Genomic DNA, 25,804 nt, shown 5'->3' with positions numbered 1-25,804 from the left:
AACAGGCCTAGAGGTCTGCTAAGCTTTTGTGTCTTACTCCACACCCAAGTTCAGAAACACATCAGGGCTTTATCTTTTCTGTTACAGCAGTATCATGGAAGACCCTTGAACTGGGACAGACTGCCATCTCTTCTTTCATTCAAGGAAATGGTCATTATTCAGTTTGGGATTATCTTAAACTACATGGAAAGCCGTTATCCCAAGTTCCTGAGCCAGCAGCCTCATGACTTTCTGTCATTTCTCTTGCCTATTTATAAATCTTTCCCTTCTTTCCCTCGGCCCCCACTCTTCCCTCTCCACCCTGACCTGCTTCTGCACACTCCCGGAGGTGAAACCAAATAGCTGCAATTGTGACACTGCAGTTTGTGTGTCATATTGTAACTGGGTTTCCACATCCTCCTTGCTCTGTTGTAAAAGAGCTTGAAGAGGAAGAAGTGCAAATAATGAAATATAGGAAAGCAGGAAAAGAGGAAGCAGCCGAGAGACAGCAGCCCAACTGAAATGCTAAGAATTATGGAGAAGTGACAGAAAGGGAAGCACAGACCAGGAATTATACTTGGTGGCTTAGCAGAAAAAAAAATAATTAAAAAAATACATAGGCTTAGCTTTTTCTGCCTCTCCAGCAATCTTCTAGATTACTACTCCCCTCTGACTTTCACTCACTTGACCTGTATTCCCCTTTCCACCTACTTTAAGATAGTTACTGAACTGCGCTACTCTCTGTGCAGCCAGACTGCACCAAACCTTAAACTAGAAACCCCTCCTTGCCTTCATATAAAGCAAGAGGATGGACTCAAATCCTTCTAAGGAAGAAAAGAGGGAAATCAAACATGAAGAAAAGGCCTCAGGATGCCTAGCTTCAGGGTGAGCAGTGCTTGATTAGGCAATGGTCTTATTTGCTGAGGGTAGCCACGGAGGACAGAGTGATGGAAGAGTACAGAAGGAAATTAGCTAAAGAAGAGTACGGATTGCCTAACCGGGCAATCCTGCCCAATTGCCAGTGGATGGAGCAGACAGCTTAGGAAGTCCTTCCACAGAGAGCATGTACCGTTCTGTCCTGCTGATTCAGAATGAAACTTGTCTGGAGCAGAACGCATTTAAAATTCACATGAAGAATTTTCTCTTCTCCATTTGCAGGCAAAAGAGATACAAAGCAGAATGCGAACCTCTTTAAGAACAGAGCAGGACCGAGCTTTATACACTTGCCCACTCTCAGTGACTTTTCAGTGAGAATTAGTCTGATAAAGGGCTGAGTAAAAAGTAAAACTTGAGAAATGACCCTCTATAAATATCACGGCCCTTATAGTTACGCATCCCTTTTGAGTCAAGCTCCACTCTTTATGTTATCCGGTGGCTAACTGAATTTTGTAGTTTCTCAGGAAGATAGTGGTGAAATCCTGTATGTAAATGAAGACAGGAGTGTTACACAAAGGTGTACTGCGGTATAATTATTTGTTCATCACTGCGTGAAAGCTACCCTGTTGGAAAAGCTCGTTCGAAACCATTTGTGGCTATTCCCCCACAAAGGAGGCTGTCAGGAGGTGATAAGAAATGGGTATTAGTGAGGCTTCACTTTCTTTGAAACACTCTTGCACAGAGAGCACCAGCAGGCTCTGATATTTTCCCTACTGTTTATCTGTGAATTAGGAAATACGTTCTGGGCCACTCAATCAGTATTGAGTTCCTCAGCTAACATTAATATATTTTGAGATGTGCAGGGAAGAGGAGAGAGGAATTTAACCGCGTATGAAGGAGTTAGCTTCTGAAGAATGGCAGCATTTCCTGAGATGTTATGGGAGAGATGTACGAGCATTGTGAAGGTTTTGCCCGCCTTGTCTTATCTGTTACAGGGAAGGGCTGATGCGTATTTTGGGTGTGAGGGCCATGACCTGACTGCTCCTGGCTTTAGTCTGGTTTTAACTTCAGCGGAGCTCTTCACTCTTGATTTAATTCAGCATTTCCAAAGACAAAAATCAGTCATGCAGCTGTACAAGAAACAATACCCTGCCAAGTCAAAAGAGTACTGTGAGAGAGAATGTAGCTATGGATGTTCTCCACAGCAAATGGATGCAATTTTTCTGTTTGATTTTGGATGAGAAATGGCAAGTGAAAGAGGGAGAAACATAATTATTTTCCTGTCAGGACAGTCATAATGCTACTAACTGTTAAATCAGGACAGCAGGAAACAACTAAGCATTAGCTTCTACTGCAGTTCTAGCCATAAGGAAAGGCATGAGCAGTTTGCTTGGTTAAGGAGCAATACCACAAGGGGATTTTTATGCTGATGTAAACTTGGAAAAAAGAGAACATTAAATAGCAATAGAAATGGGCAATACTTGGTCCAGAACTATTCTCAGTTTCTCACTGCATATAAATAGTACTTTTAATAATTATCTTCTTCACAAACAGCAGGCTTCTGCTTCAGCCTACAGAAAATGTGGTAAGAAACAAAACTGTATGGCCCCAAAGATGGACAGGGCACTGGATTCAGACTGAGGAAATCTAGATTTAATTCCTAGCTCAGCCACAGACTTCCTGTGTGGCCATGGGAAAGGCAGTTAATCCATCATGTGCCCTTACTTCCCTATCTGTACATTTTTCAACTCCTTTTTAATGGGGATGAGACTTTTTTTTTTTTAAATAATGGTGAAACACAAAAGTTATGTTACTGTCTGGAGTGATTCCTATATCTGGGTACATGCCTTACAAGCGTCCTAACACGTGAGGCTGAAATCTGTCCACGCACCAGTCACCCTCCTGGCATGTGTCCCGCGGGAGGCAACTACGGACCACAGGACAGACAGCAGGGGTAGCTAGACAGGCTGTATCACTTAGGTATTGCGAAAATGCACTGATAATCTGTGACATGTCCCACAGAATTATACACCAGTAGGAAGCTTTTTATTGTCCAGCCTAATAAACCTTGGTTATATCCATAAAATACTGGAGATCAAGTGCCTGGAGCCCTCAGCCAGCTCCCCCTTATCTGGGATTGGTCCAGGTCAAAAAGCAGAGTTTTTCTTCCCTAGACTATTGATACAGGAGCAGGTAAGGAACTGTAACCTTCCTCAACTGGCCTGTTCCTGTGCTGTCTCTCTGTTTAAAGAGAGATGTGAAAGTCCCAAAGTCTTCTTCAGGAAAAAATGGTGCAAGCTGTTTAAAATATCCAGAACCGTTTAAAATTTCCCGCTACCCTGCAACCAGCATGGCAGAAGCTATGAGTGGCTTGAGAAAAGAAACAAGAGGGGCTCAGCCTGGGCCTTTATTGTAGGAAATGACTAAATACTGAAAACTGTGTCATCTCCAGTTCAGATTTGTAGTGCTTCTCATACATCTTCAGTTACGAGGTGTGAAATCTCACTCCAAAAACAAACTGCTGGAGGATTTTTCTGTAATGCAAAAGATCTTCAGAAGTATCTCAGCAAAAAGAAAAGCCTGGATAAGAATATGGATTTGGGCAGTTTGGGCATATATCCAAGCTTTACCTTCACCTGCTCATCCTACAGAATCAGCCTCATTCACTCTCCTCTCACGTCAGCATTAGACTGCAATTCCACTCATTGTCCTGCCATAGACTCTTGCCTGTACAAATCAGACGCAGAGCTGGAAATCAGCTCTCTCCTTTTTCCAAAAGTTCAAGTGATGCTCTATGTTGTTCTTCTGTACTAAATTCTAGATCAGTTAGAACTCAGGAAATTAATGATTTCATGATTTCCAAAATGACCTAATCATTTGCTGCCAATATATATTTTACGTCCTCATGTAACATCATGAAATCCTTCATTTATTTTTATTTATCTGTTTTATAAGTTTGATCTCACTTTTCAAGTTAAGGAGACATTGTTAAAATAAATCTGAGTACTTTGAATGCTTTGTGCCAAACCAATTCCACTGATGAAGACACTAAACTATTTTTCTGCAGCTAACAAAAACAAAAAAATTTGCTCTGTGGTCTCCAGCATACTCTTTATAGTATATATTCTACAGCACAGTTTATTATATCTTATTGTGTCCTGCCCAACATTTACCTCACCTAGGAAATAGGAGGCTTAATTAATCACTGATGTATGTGTAGCCTTAACTAGATTGCAAGCTTTTTGGGGCGTGCTGTTGGTGTTTATGCAGTGTCTGGAGAAACACAGCCCTGGTTCTTTTCCTAGAAACCCTATACTACAATGCAAATTCACAGATAAAAGCAAAACAATCAGAGAAATACCAGTAGAAACACTCAAAGCTTAATTCAGCCCCCTTTCCCTTTTCTTGGATAAACAATAAGAGTGATTTTTTCCAGCTAACATGAACACAGGACAGGCAATTATACACAATTAGAACAAGATCTGTGCTGTGAAAATCGGTGCCAGGCGTTCAGCAACTGTTCAAAATTTGGCCTCCCGTAAGTGTTTGTGATCTGTTCAGACTATCAGCCTTGGCATTTCTTGCTCTCTCAGCATTTATGGATTATTTGAAAGTATCTATCAGGTAGAGTTTTGTCAAATTTCCTCTCTGCTCTTGGTTGCATGTCCTAGACAGTGTAAGTGCCCTTTGCTTGAAGGACTCTTTGTCTCTTTTGAAAACATCTGCTCAGTTTATGCTTAAAGCACTTTCCAAATACTTCAAAAGAACACACACTGTGCTTGCTGCATGTTTACCAAACACAAAAGCTTCTAAGAGTATCTGTTACAAGTTTTCTGCTGTGCACCTGTATATTTCATGCAGCCACTTTTATTTGCCAGTGATGGAGCCTATTAAAGTGCCAAATAGGGATGGTTTTTAGACAGGCAAAACTCTGAAGTTCTGACTCTGCAAGCATCTAAATGTGTGTGTGTGTCTGTTTGTGTGTTTAAGGGAACATCACTGAACTCAAGATCTGAGAACTGGTAAGACTCAAAATTATATTCTTGCTGAATATAATTTACACAGAATTTGATCATTCTGATAGCACTACTCACACAGTGACTAGTTTCTCTCTAAAGCTGTGTCTATAAGTTCATTCCCATGTTCAGTGTCAATAAAATAAAACTCCTAGGCTGCTTAGGCATGTGAAAAAATCACCTAATGTGCTACTACACACTAGGAAACCTCCTTCTTTCCCATAAACTACCATATTGCAACTACTTGTTGCTACCAAGTTGGAGAGACTGCTCCAATACTACTCAATCCAGGTTTCACAATGCACCTAAATTTCATGCTAACACTCAGTGTGGCTGGACTAAGAGTGAGGCAAATGGAAAAGGTGAAAAACCTTTCTTATTAAAATGCAAAGTAGCTCTAGAGAAGCTGTTATTTCATATTAGCTAAGGCAAACTTTGATATCTGTGCTCTGTCTGCATTGCACTGTGGAGTACAGCGTGAGGTCCAGAAAGCAAACTTAATCCTGCAAACTCCACCACCTGTGAACACATACATCTGAAAATATAATATGGCCTACTGGGTCATACAGGCTAAACCAGGTCACTGCCAGGCAAATGTGCAGGTTTGGCCTTTAGGAAATAAGTCATTAATCAGTAAACTGGTCAGCAAATAGAAACAAAATATTGGACCAACCAGTGATGTTTTGTTCATTTGGTTGCCCCTTGTCTCAGCAGTGCTGAGAGCTCTCCTGGCCACCAGGACACACGCAGCTGGCCTCATCCACAGCTGCACGTTCCCTTTACTGAAAGGCTCCACCAAGTCCCAGCAAAGCTGATGTGAGCCATGGGCTCATGCCTCCAGTGCAATGTGCTTCTCAGTGCTTATAGAAGAGAACGTTAAAAGTTTCATTTTCTGTTGTCATCTTTTTATCGAATGAATGTGCAGTGGCTGTTAGCAGTGCAGGGCCGTGGCATGCTGCGGCAAACCTTCCCAGCAAGTCTTGTGAAATTTGTTTCTGCTGATGCAAATGTGCTGCTTGCTAGAGCTCCACGTTGCTATCTGATGAACTCCCATCCCAGGCCCGAACATGAAAAATGCAACCCACAGCCCAGAACGTGTGGATCACTGTGTTCTCAGGAAGTATGCATGTAACATCTGTGCTCTGTCTCACTGAGGGTAAAAGAGAGTGGTGAAAAACAAAACAAAACAAAACAAAAAACAAAACATTGTACAGCAAACAGTAGTCCTCACTGAGGAAGGCTGGGGGCTGCGTTTTGCTCAACCAGCCTAGCCCTTGTGAGGAGGCGTCATATTTTGCACCCAGCTGTAGCTCCCCAAGACTTGCATAAGGAGATTCCCTGAATATCACTGTTGCTTTCTGGGATGGGAGGGTGGAAGGGTCCATCACTACATCTGTTACAGTTGTTCTTTTAATCGTGCTTTTGTACTTATTTGCTCAATTAGCTACCGAAAACATCTCTAAGAAAGTTATCGAGTTAGGCATGCATCAGCTTTTAGTGGAAAGCTGTATCTCAAACGAGAGATAAAAGATATTATATCAGCTTTTTCCATGTAATTGTTTCAACTTGTCAGTCTTCTATCCTTCTGTTTTGAGGACCAGATGTCTCCCAAAGCTTCACTGTGCAAAGCTAAATTTAGAACTAGGACTGTAAAAGAATCTTCTGAGGAAACCACTTCATCAGCTTAGTCCTCACTCTCCATTACGGACTCTATCTGATGGACACTGTAGGAAATTAAGTGAATAAAATATCTTAACAAGTGAATGAACAGCACTTAAACTGATGCCCATCAGAGGTGACCAAACTAGTGAATGGCTATTTACATCAGGAGAGCTCACAGGGGCTTGAGGGGGTCTGGGGACAGGGCCCTGTACTTTGCCTTTATTCAGACAGGAAGCCCATGAAACTCCTTGGCCTCTTCTCAGGAGAGAGGAGGAGCCCTCCCTCCCTGTGGAGCAGCGATACCTGCAGGAAACTCTCTCCCAGGACCCTGGAGCCTTTGGTCACTTCCCAATGCATGTCCCCTCTGGAGCATCAGCATGAGGGGGTGGCTGCCATCCTCCCATCATGACCCCTCGTGCTGCAAGGAGACAACCCCAAAAGCCCATGTATGCCTTCACCTGCTGAGCCAGGAGTACAGCATGGGAAAAGTGAACACCACCTCCTTCATGCCAACCTCACTGGACTCAGCCGTGCTGCACACAGGCTCTGCAGGGCACCACCTGCAAGGCGAGGAGTGGAGAGAAGGATAGAGATGGAGCACGACTCTCCCTCTCCTCTTCCCAGATCCTCCTTTCTTCATTAACTTCTTGGTGGCCCAAAACATCCACCTCCAGAGCAGAGAGGCTCCTAGGCTCTACGGAGTCTGCAAAAGCCACAACGGGTACAAACGTATCTTCCTCAGCTGCTGCCCACTTCCCGAGTGGAATTTACACTTGGGTTTCTTACAGGGATACAGACGAGTTAGTAGGAACTAACATTTTCCTCTTTTTTTGTTACATGCATTTATTTTTTTCAGAGTGTATGTTTGATAGTTTTTTTCATTTCCCCTGTAAAAAGAATGAAAAGCTCAGCTTTCAAGAGAAATGCTCTTTTGTGTACGTGTGCTCTCTTTCAGTTTTTTACACACACACATACACACAGAGGAATTTGGTTTTGCAGGCATATACTTTTATGTGTGCAGACAGACATATCTTTGTACGTACATGTGTGCATGTGTGTGCCCTTACACGTGTAAAAGAGAGAAAATGGAATAAATGCCTCCCTTTGGCTGGAAAATACAGTCATTTCAAACTACAAAGGGATTATGAAAGAGAAGCAATGAATTACAAAAAGTTGTGGGAATGAAAAATATTTTTGCACTGGCTCTTTAACGCAAAGGGCTAACTTGTGTATTGTATAAATCAGTCTCTTTCACAGCACAGAGGAAAAGAGCTTATTAGCAATGGTTACAGTGTATAGCAAATGTGCAGACTCATTAATGTGTAATTACAGAACAAACAATATGAGACTTCTTGAGACTGTTTTGCAGGGAGAAAAAAAATCCACTTAACACTGCAATAAGCCCATGATAGCATACCAATTCTACTAGGATCTACTAGCAATGCAGGGTAAGATTAAACAAATGTGTTGCTACCAGAGGTAATGCCTCATTACCATTATTCATTCCTTGTCTTTTACACGTGTTAGGCTCTAAAGCCACTGAAGTTTTCCGCTAGCACATTATCATTTCTCATTTTTATTTCTACTTGCCGTTATGTGGACAAATGGGAAGGAAGCTCAACCCCTTGCCAGAAAAGTCTAGTTCCTAAATGACTTCTAGATAAATTGTCGTAGGTCCACACCTGCAGTAGGACAAAGTCCCAGCAAGCATGCTGGCCCACAGCACTTCCCTATCTCTCCTCCAACTCTCAGCAATGTGAGGTGTTAGTTAGAGAATTATTTGGATTCTGGAAGGAAAACTGAGTAGTCGTGATTCAAAAAGGAAGGTGCTTCTGTGGCAAAGTCGTGTTGATGTTGAGGGGATATTTTCAGCTCTTTGCTCATGGCTTCAGCCGGGGGAAACCAGAGCTGAGCACTTCCATACTGGCAGGACAATGAGCAGGGAAGCAGGGGGAGCAACTGGGTGGTTTGCTCAGAAGAAACAGTGAAATTCACAGGCCAAATTGTGAATCCAGCCAGCTGGTGGGTTAGGGTTGGGGTTGGGAGGAATCATGTACAATTTGACACTTTCTTCAGCCACCTAGGTGTTTCTTTCCATTTGTGAATCTTAGCACAGAAGGCAAGCAGCAGGTCTCAGTCTGTCCCACTGACCCCACAGTACGGCTAATCAGTTTTTTTGTGGTGAATTCTTTATGTGCATGTGTGCACGTGTTGTTCTCCCCTGAAAAGAAATTCTCATACAGAAAGACCTGGGAAGATATCTCCAAAACACAGAGGCAGTGCGAGGGGTGCAGAAATGGCAGGGTTCCCTAGCTGGCAGGAGTCCATTTCAGTGCTAGCGAAACCATCCCACTTCAACACCAACCACTGCCACCACTTCCGAGCATTGCAACACATATTCACAGCAGGAAAAAATAGGCTCAATAACTCAGTCCATGTAATGCTGAGGTGCACAGTACTGTGAGCGAGAAGGGACTGATCTCCCCCAAAAATACCCTAAGCCATCATCAAAAATCACAACACAAAGCTCTCAGCTCAGACAAAAAACAAAACACAAAACCCACCAAAATTTTGGGAAGTTCAAATCCATAGTGGGGATGTTGGCCGATCACTGCTTCTTACAAATACAGGATGCTTTTAAATGATGAAATATGGAGAATGAATATTTCCTCTTCTATTAATTGCAAAACAAGCTGGAAGTGTCACCAACCCACTAGTTAAAACCCACCTTTCCATTGCACTAAATATTTCTGTTACATTACTTAATCAGCAGGGAGGGTTAAAATCATGTGCAGATGCTGTGTTATATGAAGGACCAAGCAATCCCTTTTAGACCTCTTATTTATTTTTTTTATAGGAGAGGTCAGAAAGCAAGCAAGTTCTTATGTCGTTCCATAAAATAATCTAGAAGTTACTGAAAACTCTGATGAGAGCTACTTCTTCCTCAGAAGTTACATTTCCAGGGTAAAAAAACGAAACAAAACAAAAACAGGCTTATGTGAAAGTTCTCCTTACTCTTCAGTACAGAGGATACTGGGTCTCTTCTCTCTCTCCTTTTTTTTTTTTTTTTCCATTAAACTCTGCTATGTGGCTTGGAAGAGTGGAAGTCAACTCATTCAGCTAAATTTCTCCACCTTTGCTATATTTATTAAACTTCCCAAATTAGATACTTTTGGACTATCTTTGGGGGAGGAGAAACAGGGGAAATGGAAGGTGAAAACCAAAGAGCAAAACATGGAGCTTTACTTTCATTTTTGGAGCAGCCTTGTTCTGGTTTTAAAGTGAAAGTAATTGTGTTGTCTCTGCGTTTACTAATCCTCTACAAATCTTCAATGGGATTCTTAATTCAATTTTTAGATATGAATTTTGGCATGTTACAGTTGAAATCAAAGGGGCAAGAGTTACTTCCAAAAATCCCATTTGGTGCCTGTGGTGTTCCTATGGCTGATGGTGGAAGGATAGATTAGATACCTTCTTGGGATTTCTTATACCTATAACTTAGACACCTAAGAGTGTTTTCTGAGAAACATGTCCCCAAATGGCAAATGAACAGAAGAACTAGGCACTACCTCCAACTTAAAAATGTGTAAAAAACAAGGAAAGAGAAACACACACCAAACCGATTACTTTTACAATGCAGAATTCACCCATCTAGGAGGGTGGGAGCAGCAGAAAGTGTCTCAAATTGCATGTTGTAGGTCTAACCTGCTTTTGGGCTGCTGCTCTGCTGGCTTGCTTATTCAGGAAGGCAGCTGGATGACGCAAGATAATTTCCAACAAGTTGTCTCTGGGGACCAAAAGCCTGGGGTCCCAGCTGCTTCATGTTCGCAGTTCAGCTTGCTGTGGTCACACTTCTTCCCCATAACTGACACACTGAGAGCGAGCCTGTGCTGGCTGCTACAGCATTCCTACCTACTGCACATGTGGCAATGTGTCGTGTTTTTTTTCTGGAGACACCATCTTTTGAGGCTTCAAGCAGCCTCACCTAGTGAGCTCAATGAGAATGGTTCAGGGACAAACCTCTGCCCTGATGCAATAAGGGGTGTTCGTTTCTGGCTTTAAGATTACAGCTCCAGAAAGCAGCTCCCTCCATTAAAGGGCTTGTTCTACACTGCGGAAACCGTGGCAGCACAACAATCCTGCAAATCTGTAATGCAGGGATGCAGCCACAGGGACACTTCATTTGCACGTTTTGCTGTGGGACAGCGCTTGGGAGGCTTGCACTTTGGGGAGGGCACGCCACTGCAGGTCAGCTGCAGCCAGAAACAGCCTCCTCCCAGTGAGGCACCACAGCAAGACCTGAAATTACAGAAATGCGAGGAGAGTTTGAATTAAATCAAAACAGCAGCTCATTCCAAAACAGTGCCTCTGTGGAGGCAGGTGGTTCTCATGCTGTGCCTCAGTCCAGCAGTTAACCTTTCCACTTGGGGTAGGCTCCTGAAGAGTGCTCGGGTTGAACGAGAAATTGCTCAAGACGAAAAGCAAGCAAGCCTACAACAAACAGTAAACAAGAAATAGTATGAAATAGAGGGATGGGTGGTGCTGGGAGGTCCATCCAGACTCATGGTGCAGTCATTCCCCTAAAATAACCTGAGGCTTAGCAAGCTGCAGTTAAAGAGGTCCTCCCCAGCTTAAAATATGCCCCACTTCCAGCCAAAGCCCTGTGCTTCTGAGTTGTGCTGCAGCCACGGCTGAGATCCTGCTAGATAATTTTAACTCCCGAGCTAGAAAGGGGCTTATCTCTGAGGCACATCTCTTCTGCTGAGATAAAGACAACTTCCTCTAACTGCAGATTAGATCAGCAGGCTCAGTATCCGTACTTAAAAGCCACACAGCTAAACATACTGCATGTCTCCAGTTCAAATGATGCTCGCTGCTTTCTCAACAGTGAAGAAATACGACTTGCACGGCTTTGAGGCTCTCCCTGCCTTTTGCACTGATGTACCCCTCTGAAACCCAGCAGGCACTCATGGAATTGGCTGCAGCTCCACAAACTACGCAGCTCTGGAGAAATAGGGAAAAATAAATAGGTAGCTTCATCATCTGCTGCGACATTATGTTGCCACACAGTGGCAACAGAAGCCACGCTTCTACCAAGGGGGTGAGGAGCAGAAAAACTCCTTGCAAAATGAAATGGAAATTGTTGGAAAAGTGCAACTTTTTTTTTTTTTTTTTTTTTTTTTTTTTAGGATCAGTTCTGTTCTCAAGGATTTGATTTTATCACGTGCTCTGGTTTTACGAGGTTTTACAAAATTTTACATGACAGGTTACATAACGGTCTGGCTGTGCTTTGCATGGATTGAGTTAACTGAGCTACTAGTGTGCACACACACTGGGACTATGGCAGTTCTCCTCATGGGTCCTTCAAAAAACTACCTGCAAGTTGGTTTTCAAAATGTTCAGCCTCCATCATTGCAGCAGGCATTTTTAAATTTGACAAAGGAATTTGCTTTCAATAAGAGGGCTGTTTTTCATGGGCCTCTTGAAAATCCATGCCCATTTTGCTAAGCCGTAAGTCGTTACGTTCGGCAGACCTTGGCTCTGGTAGCATGGTGAATACTTCAGCTTTCCTATGGCCCCATATACCTTCATATTCTGCACCTCACTCTAACATATTGTTTCACACTTTGCACAAGCAAAACGTATCTTTGAAGACTGGCATACATTGTACATAACATACAGCATACATAAGGGCATTCATGAAACCTGTCACATGCCTTCTCCCACTAAACCATCCCATCCTCCTCTATGCAAATTCCCAGAAGAATTTTGCATACAAATTGAAAATAACCCTGACTAAAGTATCTCCTGCGTTCCCCTTCTGGGACCAACAGGGTCTCAGAGCTCACAATATTCAATGGGGGACTTGTTTGGGGCTAGAAATGGGGGCTTCAGACCAAGCGAGAGGGGAGATCCCCAACTTCCCTATTTCAAAAAGTTCCTAAAATATTTCACTTACAAGTTTTTCAATTCCTTGAGAAGTCTCCTCAGTTGGACTTTCAAGCCCTGTTTCATTGTGGAGGGTTATGTGAGTACTCTAAAGACAATTCTTAAAGCTCCCCAAAACATCTGGAAACAAATTTTCTCTCCACTCTCAGGGCTGGTAAAACTGCATTATGTGAGGTTTCATCAGCAATTAATTATTAAGGCTAATTGGCTCCTATTGAAAAGGTATGAAAAGGTTCATACCTTTGAACAACAGAGATATACATCTGAAATCTGAGCAAGCAAAACACGTTATATGGCCCTCCCGATTATGTTAGCTCTCTGAATAACAACATGTCCACGTGCATACATGTCACATGCATTTTATTACTCACACACAACATAATACCCTTAGAGAAACTGAACTCCTACAGGAGGAGTGCTTTTGGCTCTGGCAGTCTTTTTCCTCAACCCCTTTCCCTGCCCTACAAAAGTGCCAGGGCAGCAGCGAGCCAGACCTGTCTCAAGCAACGGGACCGATTTTGCAAGCCAGGGTGGGGCACTTCCCCTTTTGGCTTTTCTCCCTTCTCCCCTCCGCCTGCGGCCTTTCCACACTTTTGCTCTGCCTCCACCCAGCTCTGCATGGGTTGCAGCAGCTTGATGTAATGGCACACTGCTGTGGTTGGCCTGGCAGCCCCTCGGCACTGCTCATGTCCTGGCTCTCGAGCGCCTGAGTTCCTTTTAAGGAAATAAAGCACTTCTTCTGTCAGCTGTCCCATGTTTTAACCCAATTTTGTGAGATGAGGTCTCCCCACTAACCCCTCTCAGGAAGAAGAGTATCTGTATGTGTTGTATATTTCAGGCCCATACTGTAATCCACGACTAAGGTACGATCACTTTTTTTTTTCAGTGAGAAACCCATGAATTAGGTGTTGAAAGTCTAAATGGTCATCTTCAGCATCAGGCAGCTGTCAGTACAGAAATGGTGAGCCCCTGAGCCCACAGTCTCTTTCTAAGGTCAGTGAAACTGTGAGATGACTTTGTGTTTTTCACCCATGGCAAGCTACGGTATGGGCAGTTAATGATAAAGAAACTGTTCTGGTTGCCCTTTTAGGCAAGTGCTACCACTGCTACAAGTGGCTTTTTCTGCAAGAAGCAGGGTCTGACCTACAGCTCACTGAATCATTAGCTTCCCACACATGGCTTGAATTAGGATGCAGTCCCCAGGCAGAAACAGTCCTAAGTTGCAACTGTCTACCACACACAGGATGTTCAGTACTGATTATCCACAAAAGGTGCACACAACATTTAACTTGAAACTTGAACAGAGGCAGCAAAAATCAGCAGAAGATGTTTCAAATCAGCTTCTGTGTTACAGGTTAGCACGGGAAATACATCCATCCCTCTAAAATAGGCTACAAAGCACTAATTTTTAATTGAATGGAATTTCACTGACATATGTACTTCTAAATAACTTAGATCAGAAGTTCCAAAAGTATTTAGGAACTTCATGGACCAATATGGATGGTCTCTTAGAGAGAGACTCAATAGAGTCTCTTGTGCCTTAAAAATCCAGCTCTTTGCTTGTCTGAAAGCCTTCACTGTGTTTTCTAGAACTAAGTCCTGCAACATAGAGCAGGTGGGTGAGCAGATTAAAAGAAATAAAAGAAAAGCCATATGGACCAGATCAGCTTGAGAAGGAAACCTGAGGTGGAGAAGAAGATAAAGAAGGGCGAAGACTTAGTGGACAGATCAGCAGAAATAATATTTGCAGGAGGAAGCTGCTCAACTCGTGATGGCATTCTGGGATTTGTAACGTTAAAAAGATAGCAGGCTCATGAAGGAAATGAAGAGATGTAGCAGTAACCAGGACACTTTTTTTAATATGCTTCAGCTTTGCTGTGCTACTTGGAGGTATTACTACAAGCTGTCAATGACTTACTTCCACAAATGACCTTCTCACACCCATTTATTATTTTTGCATTGGTCAGAAGCAACCCATGCCTTGAGTTTCGCTGTCTGAGGACACAACTCAGAGCATACGTTTAACAAACATCTGAACACCTCCCTTTGAAATGTGTACCCCTTCTAGTCATTTTAATTGAGACACTCGAAAACTGAATGCACCAATGAAAATCTGGCAGGTGAATTTAGTACTTTAATTTATGAAGTCTGCTTCACCTTCATTGAGAGGGGGAAAAATGTTTCAAATGGTTCTCTCTATCAGGTCTATAGAACCAAGTTCAAATCTCAGTCTAGAGTTTGAAGAAGAAAGAAAGGAGATTTAAAAAATACACAGAGGAGCTAGAGCCTATCTTTCTTTTCTAAAAATAACTTATTTCCCCTAATCTTTGACCTTTAAAATGCTAAATTGATGAAGAGGGTAATTAAACTTTTGACACCGGGGTTAAAGGTTTCATGAAGTGTTACTACAAATCTGAGTAAGCAAACGGTCATTTGAACATTTCTATCTCACAGGCTGATTAAAATTAACAACAGATTTCTCACCTAATTTTAGTAAGATGAGGTAAATAGTTGTTCTCTTCATTTAAGAAAACTGCAATTTCCATTGTCACATCTATAACACTACTTGTACAAAAAGTGCTCCAGAGCCTAGTGGCCCTCTTTGATAAATGCCTGACTCAAATTAACATTCCTCAGTGCATGCAGTGAGGACAGCTGTTCTTTCAGGGTGCCACGGATCAAGTAGAATGCATATGCAGCAAAGTGCACAGGGGATTCCCTTTTCATGACAGAAGCAGATGGAACATTAGGAAAGTCATACAGAGAAAAAGTGTTGCCTGGTTGTATCTGCTCATGTGCACTGCCTGTCGGTTATCATAGGCCACAGTCTATCTCCCAGCTGTAAGATATATATAACATCAGTGGTTCTTTACAATAACCTCCTGCTTATCTACCAAACTACATTTTCAGAGCATCCTTTTCTACCTAAGTTTTGTCATAGAGGTGAGAAACAGATCCTAGGACTTAGAGATGACAGCAGTGAACTGAACACAAAGCCTGCCTATGCTGCCAGACCAACATAAAAAGATGGTCTCCTTCATCCCTAGTAGATCTATGGGATCATATAAGCCAAACACCCCTCCTAAGGCATTGCTTTATCACTAAAAGACTGATCTGACAATGATCCAGAATGTGCAGAGCAATCATTCAGATCATGACACTTTTGGTGCATGTGTTCAGATCTTTTTTTTGTTTGTTTTGAATAAGGGGAATATATTTTTTTTAAAGTATACTCTTTCAAAAAGTCAGGTTAAGGGCTAGAAAAGGAAGCAGAAGAGGTAAAAGTATGTGCAGCTTTACAGAAAAGACAAACATGACAAGAGTTGGAGTTGAAATCTACAGTTAAGATTATCTGTAAGACAAAATGCTATGAATTGTCTTTCTGTCTGTTGGCTATGGTAAACACCTCACTACGAGATGTATCCTTCTAAACCAAAGCGCTACAGCTAGAGAAAGTGGCTGTAGAAAAAATGTTGAAGTCAGGACAAGTAAAATCTGTTTTATTGCTGAGTGCACAAAGTAAAACTAATGAGAACAACAGATGGAATTTGTATTTCAGACACCAAAAATAACATTTTCTCCTTCATTTATTACAGTAACTTTTAATATGTGCTTCTATTGATAAATAATTGAACTACTGGGAAAATAATTACATCATCAGCAAACATAAATTTCATCATTGCTGATTCTGCGTGATATTTGTGAGGTGAACTATATTCAATGCATACAAAATCCTGTGTGATTATTCAGTTTTAGACAAGGGACTTTTAAAAGTATTATTCTTTTTTTATTGAGTCTGGAATATTTTGTAGGATTTCGTTACCGTGGGAGAAAGGAGGCTTAACTTGTTTTACTGAGTTAACAGACAAGCAGTAAAGGCAGGATTTTGTCTAAAGAGCTACGGATTGAGAAAAAAGCTCTAGTTAAGTGATCAGTTTATTAAAATGCATTTTTTAAAAATTAACTTGGTTCATTAGGTGTGTCCATATGAATGTAGGAGCTGAATTTTACATGCACATTTTTGGGAAGAGGGGATCAAACGGTCAAGTGAAGCTGAAAAAGATGCTGCATTACCTACTAGTTAGCGCTGGCATTTGGAAGTAGGCCGTATTCCTAATGCTGACACCATCCTGCTGTATTACTTTGGCTTGGTTATTTTGCCTTCTCAATCTCCCTTTATACCTACCATCCTTTACTGGACTTCCTTAGACTATAAACATTAAAAGGCAATGGCTGTCTTTCTGTAAACAGTCTTCCACCCTGACACTCATTTTTACAATGGGAATGTTAAAATGAAGAGCAATACTTTTATTTGCAGAAAAACATGTTTTGGTAGACACTTCTGTCCTGAAATATTTATCACATAGGGCATTGATCAAAACATTCTGGTATTCTGGGAGTCATTGTGCTTTCCCCCCCCCCCCCGGCAAACGAGCATCACGCTCAAGTAACACTGTCAATCTTTTTTAGCAGCCTACACATGAGCTGATGCATACAGCAGTCAGCAGCATCACTAGTCCTTCTTGTGGACCTTGGGATTCCTAAAAAGGATCAGCATTTTGCAAAATCATCTCTTGAAAATAATCCAATAGGCTATTGATGGTGGACTTTTACCTAGAAAAACAAAATTCAAGTGTATATTAAAACTCTCCCCAGTTAAAAACGCAAGGAAAAATGAAGATCAGATGGCAGAATCTGAAACACAAATAATATATGTTTTCTACTATGACATTTCTGGAAAAATCTTAATAGCAGTTAACATTCAAAATAGCATTCAAATAATAATAAAAATATCTGCGAGTCTCTTGAATTTGTATCAAATCTGAGTTCACGTAGTTTTGACCTGGTACCACATATTTCTTTCCATTTCCTACACAGAATGAAAACAATCTTTCCTGGGGGGAATTTCATGCAATCAGTCATGCTTTAGAAATAAGATAAATAGTTAGATCTTTTTAACTTCTCTGCAGATGAAAAGGCTTGGTGTCCTTCAAAATGCCTTTCCCCAAGAGATGATTGCACAAAAAACACTAAGCACCTGAGTAATCCTTTGCTGAATGAGATGAAAAAGCACAGGACCTTCTTGTATACCAGCATGCCACAAAGGACTTTAACATTATACTGTGTAATACTTCCCATCAGAGTGGACTAGTCATCTTACCCAAGACTCTCTCATTCTTAGCACTCTGTTGTCCTCCAGTACTAGTTGAAAGGTCCTCTGGTACAGGCATAGGTTCATCTGCATCATCTGGGACATCACTAATTGGAGGACTTTCCTTTCCTAGTAGTGAAGAAAGCAGCATCAGTGAGTCATCAGAATAGCCTCATTTTCAAATAATACCATAAGAGGAACCACAAACCAAATAAAACTTAACAAAAAAGAAGTTGTCAATTAGTAACCCTACTAAAAGTATGACATTCTTCAGGACCAAAACCTGTTGTCCTGCAAAGAAAGCTCCTTTAGAACGCAGGGGAATTGTATCTGTGAGATGAATGTGTGGCCATTTTTTCTTCCAAATTTACTGAATTCTGGATACATGGTTACAAATCTTAACCTTTTGGGTGTTCATAGCACACAGATGCTTTTCAGCTGCTGTGCTCAGAAGATCCAGTTCAGCCAACGTAGACTGACAGAGAATAAAGGGTATCAAATGGTCTTTGTTTTAAATACTCTTCTTCTGCAAAAGCTTCTTGAGAGCATGTCCTTTTTTTGCTTCAAGAACATAGTGAAGTCTAACCCACAAATATTCTGGAGCTCTAACAGAACTACCCAAAGAATAAAATTTGATCTTCAGCTAAAAATTCAACTAAATCTTCAGCAAGGTTCACTAATACCCACAGATCAAGCTTTGGCTGGTCTTTGTACCCACAAGTAATTAAGTGCCTACAGCTCCTGGGACCTCCTAAAAACATGTACAATTAGGAGGGGTCAGTCAAAGCATGACTTCAAGCGTTTTATGATCACTTATTTGTAAATAGGAAACAAACCCCAGTATCCTTCATACACAAGGTTTTGCAGAACAAACCAATCTAGTGCTTTAGCCTATTTTAAATATAATGGAACTGTTTTAGTGCCAAATGCAATACAGTAAGGAAAATAACTCCTGCTAAGTAGTGCACTTCCAGAAATGGTTTCTTGGTTAGCTCTCAGTCATAGCATACATGTACTGCTCACAGTAATCCCTGTCTTGCAGAGCTTCTTTTAAAATGATTTCACGTATCTGCTAGCAAAACATGCCGTGGAAGCAACTACCAAAAGAATTATTACACGATTAGTTTCCTTGATTATTACAAAGAGACTAGTCTTTGAATTAATAGCAAAGAGTAATAGCCCAGATAAGTATCTGAACTCAGTAATATTGACATAAGACCTTTGTCTCCAAAATGGAGATGTTACCAATTTACAGTAATGCAATCTATTAGACATCCTATGGCAACCAGCACAGCATCAGGGGCAGCAATTTCATGGCACAGAGGCCTAGCCAATTAGTGTTTTTTCTAATGAGCATTCCTGCATTAACACACAAACATTTATTAATTCTGAAATCAGTTCTCACAAAAGGAAAAATTAAAACAGATATTGCTTACTTAAGTGATAACCGTCTTGAGATGCCAGTTACGGATTTGCTCTAGAGGGGACTTGGGAAAAAAAGAAAGTGGTTTTCAACCTCCAACCTCCAGGACGGAGCAAAGCAGCATGCTTTCTGAGCTGTTTACTGATCACAGCAGGAAAGCCAGGTAGGTTTAAGTCATCTTACACATCATTTCGCTCTCTTCCAGGGGCCTGGCAAACTCTGGGCTGCTCCCATCTATGACAGTCCCAGTCATGGCTTCCTCCTCAGGCCAAGGGAAAGGCTGCCCTGCTGTGCAATATCCTCCTGTGCCCCGAGGGCCATGCAACTGAAACCCCCTTGCACTGGGATAATCTGTGTTCTCTCATTTGCAGGAGAAGAGTGTAGGTGCCCCAAATTCCCACAATAAATATTGTTTAAAATATGTATTTGTATGTCCTTGAAAGAAGGACAACAAACAACTTTGATCTCTCTGATCCTTAACTGCCTTGAATGACTAATCCTTTAGTGAGGATCAGCTCAAAATATTCGAAGATAGGATAACAGTGGGGAAATTTGCTGGTGTGGGTTGTATCCATGCACAAATCTAGGTTTAAATGAATGAAATGAACATTTCTTAATGATGCACCTATCAAACTGTGGAGTAATCTCTGAAAAGAGATGGTGGGAGCAGCACCAGGTGAACCATCTAAATCTGCCCAGCCAGAGGACCTGAGGACAGCTGAAAACCAGTGCTGCCCAGGCAGTGGCATGGACTAGATGGTTTCATAAGGCTTCAGCTTCTGTGCTGTGTTGTTCAATGGACAAAGTCATGCCCACCACATGTGAGTGCAACAGCGAGGGTGGATTGTGTAAATGGAAAAGAAGGACTGAATTTCACAGCAGAGGAAAGTAAAAGCATTTATTTATGGGATTTAAGGAACTTAAAGAACTGCCAGAAGCTTTTCTGATGCAAATCCCATGCATGCCGAGCTGAGATATATCTTACAGATAGGAGGCATGGGTGAGGAGAGACAGCTGAAATATTCCATGTTTTTCAACTTCTCCCCCTCCAAAAAAATACAGCAACAAAACAACAACTGAAACCAAAACAAGCAAAAAATAAATGAAATACCAGAAGGTTAATCTGAGGGCAAGAGGTAGTCTGGTCAGAACCAGCTCTCTTGACACTACATCTAGCTTAAGGACATTTGTTAAAAATAATCAAAAGCCACGTGCAACTTCCAAGGTTCAAAGTATGCTCCCAGTTACACAAATGGAAGTTGATGCTTTGCCTTACTCTAGATTCAGAAGTACAGTTAACCTAAAAAAGCTGAAGGCTTTTATGGCTACCCATGTGGCTAACCCATATAAACACACAGTATCAGAGCTCTGAGATAACAAACAGTAAACAAAAACTTTCTTAACATGCAGTTAGGCATCCTAAAATAAGTAGACAAAGTAAGATGTTTTGAAGATAAGTCGATGCGCTCTTTTGGAAAAGAAACTTTGTAGTAGATCAGTCCTTTCACAGTTTATGGTGAACAGTTTGAGTTTATTAAACTGGTATGGACCTTCTACATGTTAAATTAATAGCCATTTGCCCAGGTGGCATGAATCAGACCAGCTTCATGGACTTGGTGGGGCTGAAACTTCAGATCTGGTACACTTTCCTCTTCACAGGAGATTGCAGCTAAGAAAACTTTACTGAGTAAGTTTGGCTTTACTGACTCATCTCACATCATTTGATTTCTTCATGTTACACATGATAGAGAAATCCCTGCATGCAAAAAGGCAGGGTAAAAATAGTTGATTTAAATAGATATATTTGTTGAGTTCTGTGTTTTGGATTCCAGAGCATGATATTCTTATTTCATGCCTTAACTACATCTAAATTGTTACACCATGATAAGTTCACCACTGCATGGTAATCTTACAGATATGCAATCTCACTAACATCCTTTTGCCAATGAATTTAGAAATGGAAAAGGGGCAAAGGAAAGGAGGAACAGTTTCCCATTTACTTTCTAACAGGCATGTCTAGAATAATGACTGGTCAAAAGGACAGAGATAAAAAAAAAAGCTAGTGCAAATACTGGCATAAAGTATTAAAATGTCATATAACAGAGCAAAGTATCATAGACTTATTCCATTCTTATTTTATATTTTTGCTCAAAGATGGTAATGAGGCATAAATTAATCTCTGGAGTTGTTTTTGTCTTATGATTACTATTATTACTTTTATACAGAACCGTGTGAGATACCAAATGAAGACAACGGAGCTGTAGAGTTGAATTTCTATTTCTGGCTCTGACACTGACTGATGGTGCCCTTGGTTAAGTCATAAACACAAGTGACTTCAAATGCAGGCTGTATGACACATTAACCCCAATTCGTACTGAAGCTCTGAAAGACAGTCTTAGATTTCCGAACATTGCTATCTCTGTATGAAAATTTTCACAGAATGGCCTAACTTATCAATGGTGTCTGGTAAGATCCTCAGTACTTCAGTATCCTCATCTGTGCCCTACCAGTTTAATAAAGATATGAGGAAAGAGAGGAAGGGAACGAAGTACCCAGCTCTGTAATTTATTCCTGTCAAAGTTTGTGTGCCTCGTGGTGCTTTAACTTCCCCACTCAGTTCTGGAAGCTCTTCCATTCACATGCCAAAATGGTGTTGCTAAAGCTACAGCTGTTAAGAAAGCCAGGACAGGATTTCTTACAGAAATTTAGCTCACTACTCTTTCACAAAGGAATGTTGGATGTATTTAATACCTGAGGGTTGTTTTGTATGGGAATACTGGAACCACTGACAAAGTTAAGCAAGAACAGCAATATTCAGGTTTTCTAGATGACAGTCAGAACCCAGTTCATGTCCCTATTTTCACTAGCAGAACCTCCGTTTCCAGGTGAATGAGGGGATAGTCACGCTGGGACAGCACCCAGGCTCTCAGGTGGTAGAAATCAGCTCAGGATACACTCATTTACACCTCCCCAGAATCTAGCAAGAATTTCAAATGCAAAACTCTTCCTGCTTTTGCGGAGTGTGGCACAGCCTGTAGGTGCTAGGGGGATCTTTTTATGTTAGATGTGGAAACATTTGCACTGTTTTTTCATCTTCCTTAACTGTTAGGCCCTAGAACTGAGAGAAAAAAAGGCAGGAAAAATACTGCTTGTTAAGTGAGATATTATCTGTGTTTTCTGACTCTCTTGTATGGGTGCCGGATACCGTTTGGTTAAATGTATGTCAGCTCTCTCCTCATTTCAGAACTGCAACTGCTTGCCTCATGAAATATCACTTTCAGGAGAAGAATAAAAAGCGTGAACTCTGAGCTGATCTCACAGTATTTCGGTTCCTCCAGGAGCAAGCACTGCCTGGATTCCCAGACGTGGGAATGCCTGCACACACGTGGGGTTTGGCTCACTCACGTGAGTTTTACACTCTGTTGGCCCAGCTCACCCCTGCCACACCTGAGTCAGCTACAGCTGCATAGGGCAAATGGTTAAAAACACTGCCTTTGAGCTGGAAGACTGTTTCTGGAGAACTATTTTATTTCTGGTGGTTGAAAAAAAAAAGAAAAAAGCAATCCCCCCCAACTATTTTTTTAAAAGCACAGCCCAGTGTGCTGGGCCAAGTCACCTAATTCCAAAGTCTCAGAGTATTCGACATCTGATGAGCATTAGTCACAGAGCAGGAGAAACAAATAGAAGTACTTTTCAGCTGGCATGACAATCCCACATTCCTGAAACTGTGCAACTGTCTAACTGGTTCTCAATATAGAGTAGAGCTCCCTCGCCATGCAAGGATGCGTCCAAGAAGAATGTAGAATCCCAGGAAGAGGACAAGAGGGGGAAAATGCCTTTCTGGATCTGCCAGCCTGTGAGAAAGGAGTAAGATCCCTGTATCTTCAGATCCTCTACTTCCAAGGTCGAGTAAGAGCTGATGAGGAGTCAATATCTATGGAAGGTGATCTGACAAACACCTGTGTGCAGAAGGCTGTGTTCACAAGCAACTCACATCACAAATGAAAGTACATTTGCAAGTTCTTTTTTTGGCCACTTGTTCACAAATCCAGCTAACAATCCAATACAACCCACACCCTCTGCTCACAGAAAGAACCAGATGAAATTATCAGCAGTTTGGGGACAGGAAGAACAGGAAGAGTTCAGTGCAAAACTTTTTTTTTTTTTTCTTTTTTTCTGTAGTCTGTTTGTGTAGGTCTATGTCTTTTTCAGAGGTAAAATTCCTCTTACAATGATATATTTACTAGGAAACCCTCATCACAGAAGATTACTATTCTCATCAGCATGAGTTGCTAGAAATGCTAAAAGGCACTGGAAAGTACTGCAGACCCTGAAAACTTTGAGAGCTACAAATTATCTACAAGTATTTATATTTAAATGCACACTTACATTCACAATGTTTCCTGCAAATCTCCCCTCTCAGAGGAAGAGGCAGACCATAAAGAAGGCAAAGTGTGTGACCTTCTAATCCATTTCTTGACTCAAGGTAGCATCTTCCACATTCTTCCTCCTTACATCCAAAGAAAAATAGCAGTGCCCTTGTAAGAGGCAACAGGTGTGAACTTGGGTTAATGCCACTGTGATAATACCACAAAGGCTAGGTGTGGGAAGCCAGGGCAGTATGTGACGCCATGCAGGAAGAGGAGGTCAGAGCTCCTGCCCCCAGGAGCTCACGCGAGCAGGAAAGGGCTTCTGCAGCATGCAGAACAGCTGGGCTCAAATCATTGCCCATCTCAGTGCCCTAAGCAGATCCACAGTGTTTTGTCAGCACAAAAGAGTTGCAGGAGTAAAAGCCAACTGCCTTTTCTGTTGGAGCCACACATGCTCCAAACACAGCAGGTACAGGACATATTTTATTTAATTTACGAACTTTTTCAGCACACAGCAGAACATTGCTGTTAAGTATACCAGCTGCAATTTTAAAGTTGTTAACTGAGGAGGGGAGTGCAACATGCCACCATAGTGCTGACTAGGAATGACTTCCCTATACCAAATATAACTGAGAATATTCTGTTAGCATGAAGAATTTATTCTGTTAGCATGAAGAATATTGGTGTTCTTTCAAGAATTATTATATTGGTGTTTCTGATTTTCAGTTTTCAGATGACACTAAATGTCCTCAGTTGCAATTTTTGTGGAAACTCCTCAACATTTTTATAAAGAAAGAAAAAAAAATACAGAGAGAAAATTGTGTTCATATATGTCAGGAAAAACATAACTCGGCCAGCCACACTGTACCAGGACCTTACAGTTGGCCTCCAGGTCTTGAACCTGCAGTGCCCAAGAGCTCCCGCTTGAAAATGAGCCATGTGCCCAGTGCCTATGCCGGAAGGAGGCCCCAGTGAACAGGGCTGGCGTGCTCTAGTCTGAACACTAAAAGTGAAAACTGAAAGCCATTAACCGTTGCAGCTGTCAACACATCAGGGAAACTAGGAAAGGGGCTAACTTGTCCTTTTTCAACTGGTGAAGCACTGAAGTATTAATAAGTGTTGCTTTGCTAAGTTCCAGTACCAATTTGCTAAAGAACTAATTTCCAAGGAAATTAAGAATTGAACTCCCCATAGGAATATCAATATGGGATAAGACTGCAAAATCCTATCCATGCCACCACAGGGCAAATTTTAGAAACCTACTTTCTCTATTGTTCAAACATTTTTCAAAATACTATCACATTGGACAAAAGAAGTTACAAGCTTAAAGTCTTGTGTCAATCAGTCCTTTTCTTTTTCCTTTTTAAATGTTTGTAAGTAAAACCAAAAGCTTTGGAAAAAGTCAAATAATCCTATGTGGTAAATAAAGTATGTTTGCTTTTAATTAGTATTTGCCCCCCTCCTGTCTGGTGAACTTTGTTCTGTATTTATTTTGTAACAATCAGAATTTTGCTCCCAAAAGAAAGAGTGTATATGTGCACCTGACCATGCTTCAGGGATACGCTACCACAGGTTTAATGCAAAATTACTTCTATGCTGCTATATTCCCTTGACTTCTTTATTTACCCAGTTCCTTTTAGAAAATCCACGCACTGTTGAGCTTGATATTAAGTGATATCATTAATTATATCTCAATTCCCATTCTGGTTTTTAAAAAAGACCCAAAGCAATTTTATTGACAACAAGAAAAACATTGTACTGTGCTCGAAAGATGAGCAGGAATTTAGGATTTTCTTTATAGATGTATTTGTTAAGGACCTCACCTGAAACCTGGGACATATCTTGAGCCTCATCTGTTTCCATTTTCCTCAAGTTATCTGAGAAGAGAGGAAAAGCCATAAGTTAATGCAAAATAACACACATACACACAGAAAAAGAACCCCCCCACACACGCACATAGAAGGAGAAAGAAGGGGAAATAATAAAAGCCCTTTGCTATTTAACTATAAGATTATCTGGGAAGAATAATGTATTTTTCTCTTTATTTCCTCCCTGCATACTTGCTGGAGTATCAGACTGGCACAGACCTTGATCCTTTTAAAAACAGCATTACAAAGATTTATAAAAATATCATTACAAGCACAGGAGGACCAAATTTGTTATTTATTGTTAATTTCCTACTGCATAATAACCCAAAATGCAAACTGACTGCAACAAAATTAAGCAGAAAATTAAATGGCCCTGGGTCATTGTAGGCACAGAATTCATTCTCTTGGTTGATCCATAGTTATGTTCTTTCTAATTTACTGAGCATGCATCGATGAACCTTGAGTCAGCTTGGTGACACGCGTACAATCAGCAATCAAAAAACGAAGCA

The 25,804-nt window shown here is 41.2% G+C and overlaps 1 protein-coding gene across 17 annotated transcripts in view; it reads right to left on the bottom strand.

Annotated features, from left to right (window-relative positions):
• IKZF1 (IKAROS family zinc finger 1) overlaps nt 1-25,290 on the bottom strand; it is a 56,412-nt gene extending 31,122 nt beyond the window's left edge. For all 17 annotated transcript variants that reach the window (XM_035552769.1, XM_035552771.1, XM_050708961.1 and 14 more), the window contains exons 1-2: nt 25,251-25,290; nt 17,644-17,763 (exon numbers count right to left, since the gene is read on the bottom strand). In XM_035552769.1, the coding sequence (XP_035408662.1) occupies nt 17,644-17,763; nt 25,251-25,290 (160 nt within the window). The remainder of the gene's footprint in view (nt 1-17,643; nt 17,764-25,250) is intronic.
• Between the last annotated feature and the right edge of the window lie 514 nt (nt 25,291-25,804).

The sequence above is a fragment of the Cygnus atratus genome, chromosome 2 (assembly GCF_013377495.2).
Source record: "Cygnus atratus isolate AKBS03 ecotype Queensland, Australia chromosome 2, CAtr_DNAZoo_HiC_assembly, whole genome shotgun sequence".
Lineage (NCBI taxonomy): Eukaryota > Metazoa > Chordata > Aves > Anseriformes > Anatidae > Cygnus > Cygnus atratus.
Note: the sequence above shows the minus strand (reverse complement) of the source record. Positions and strands in the feature narration are given on the sequence as shown.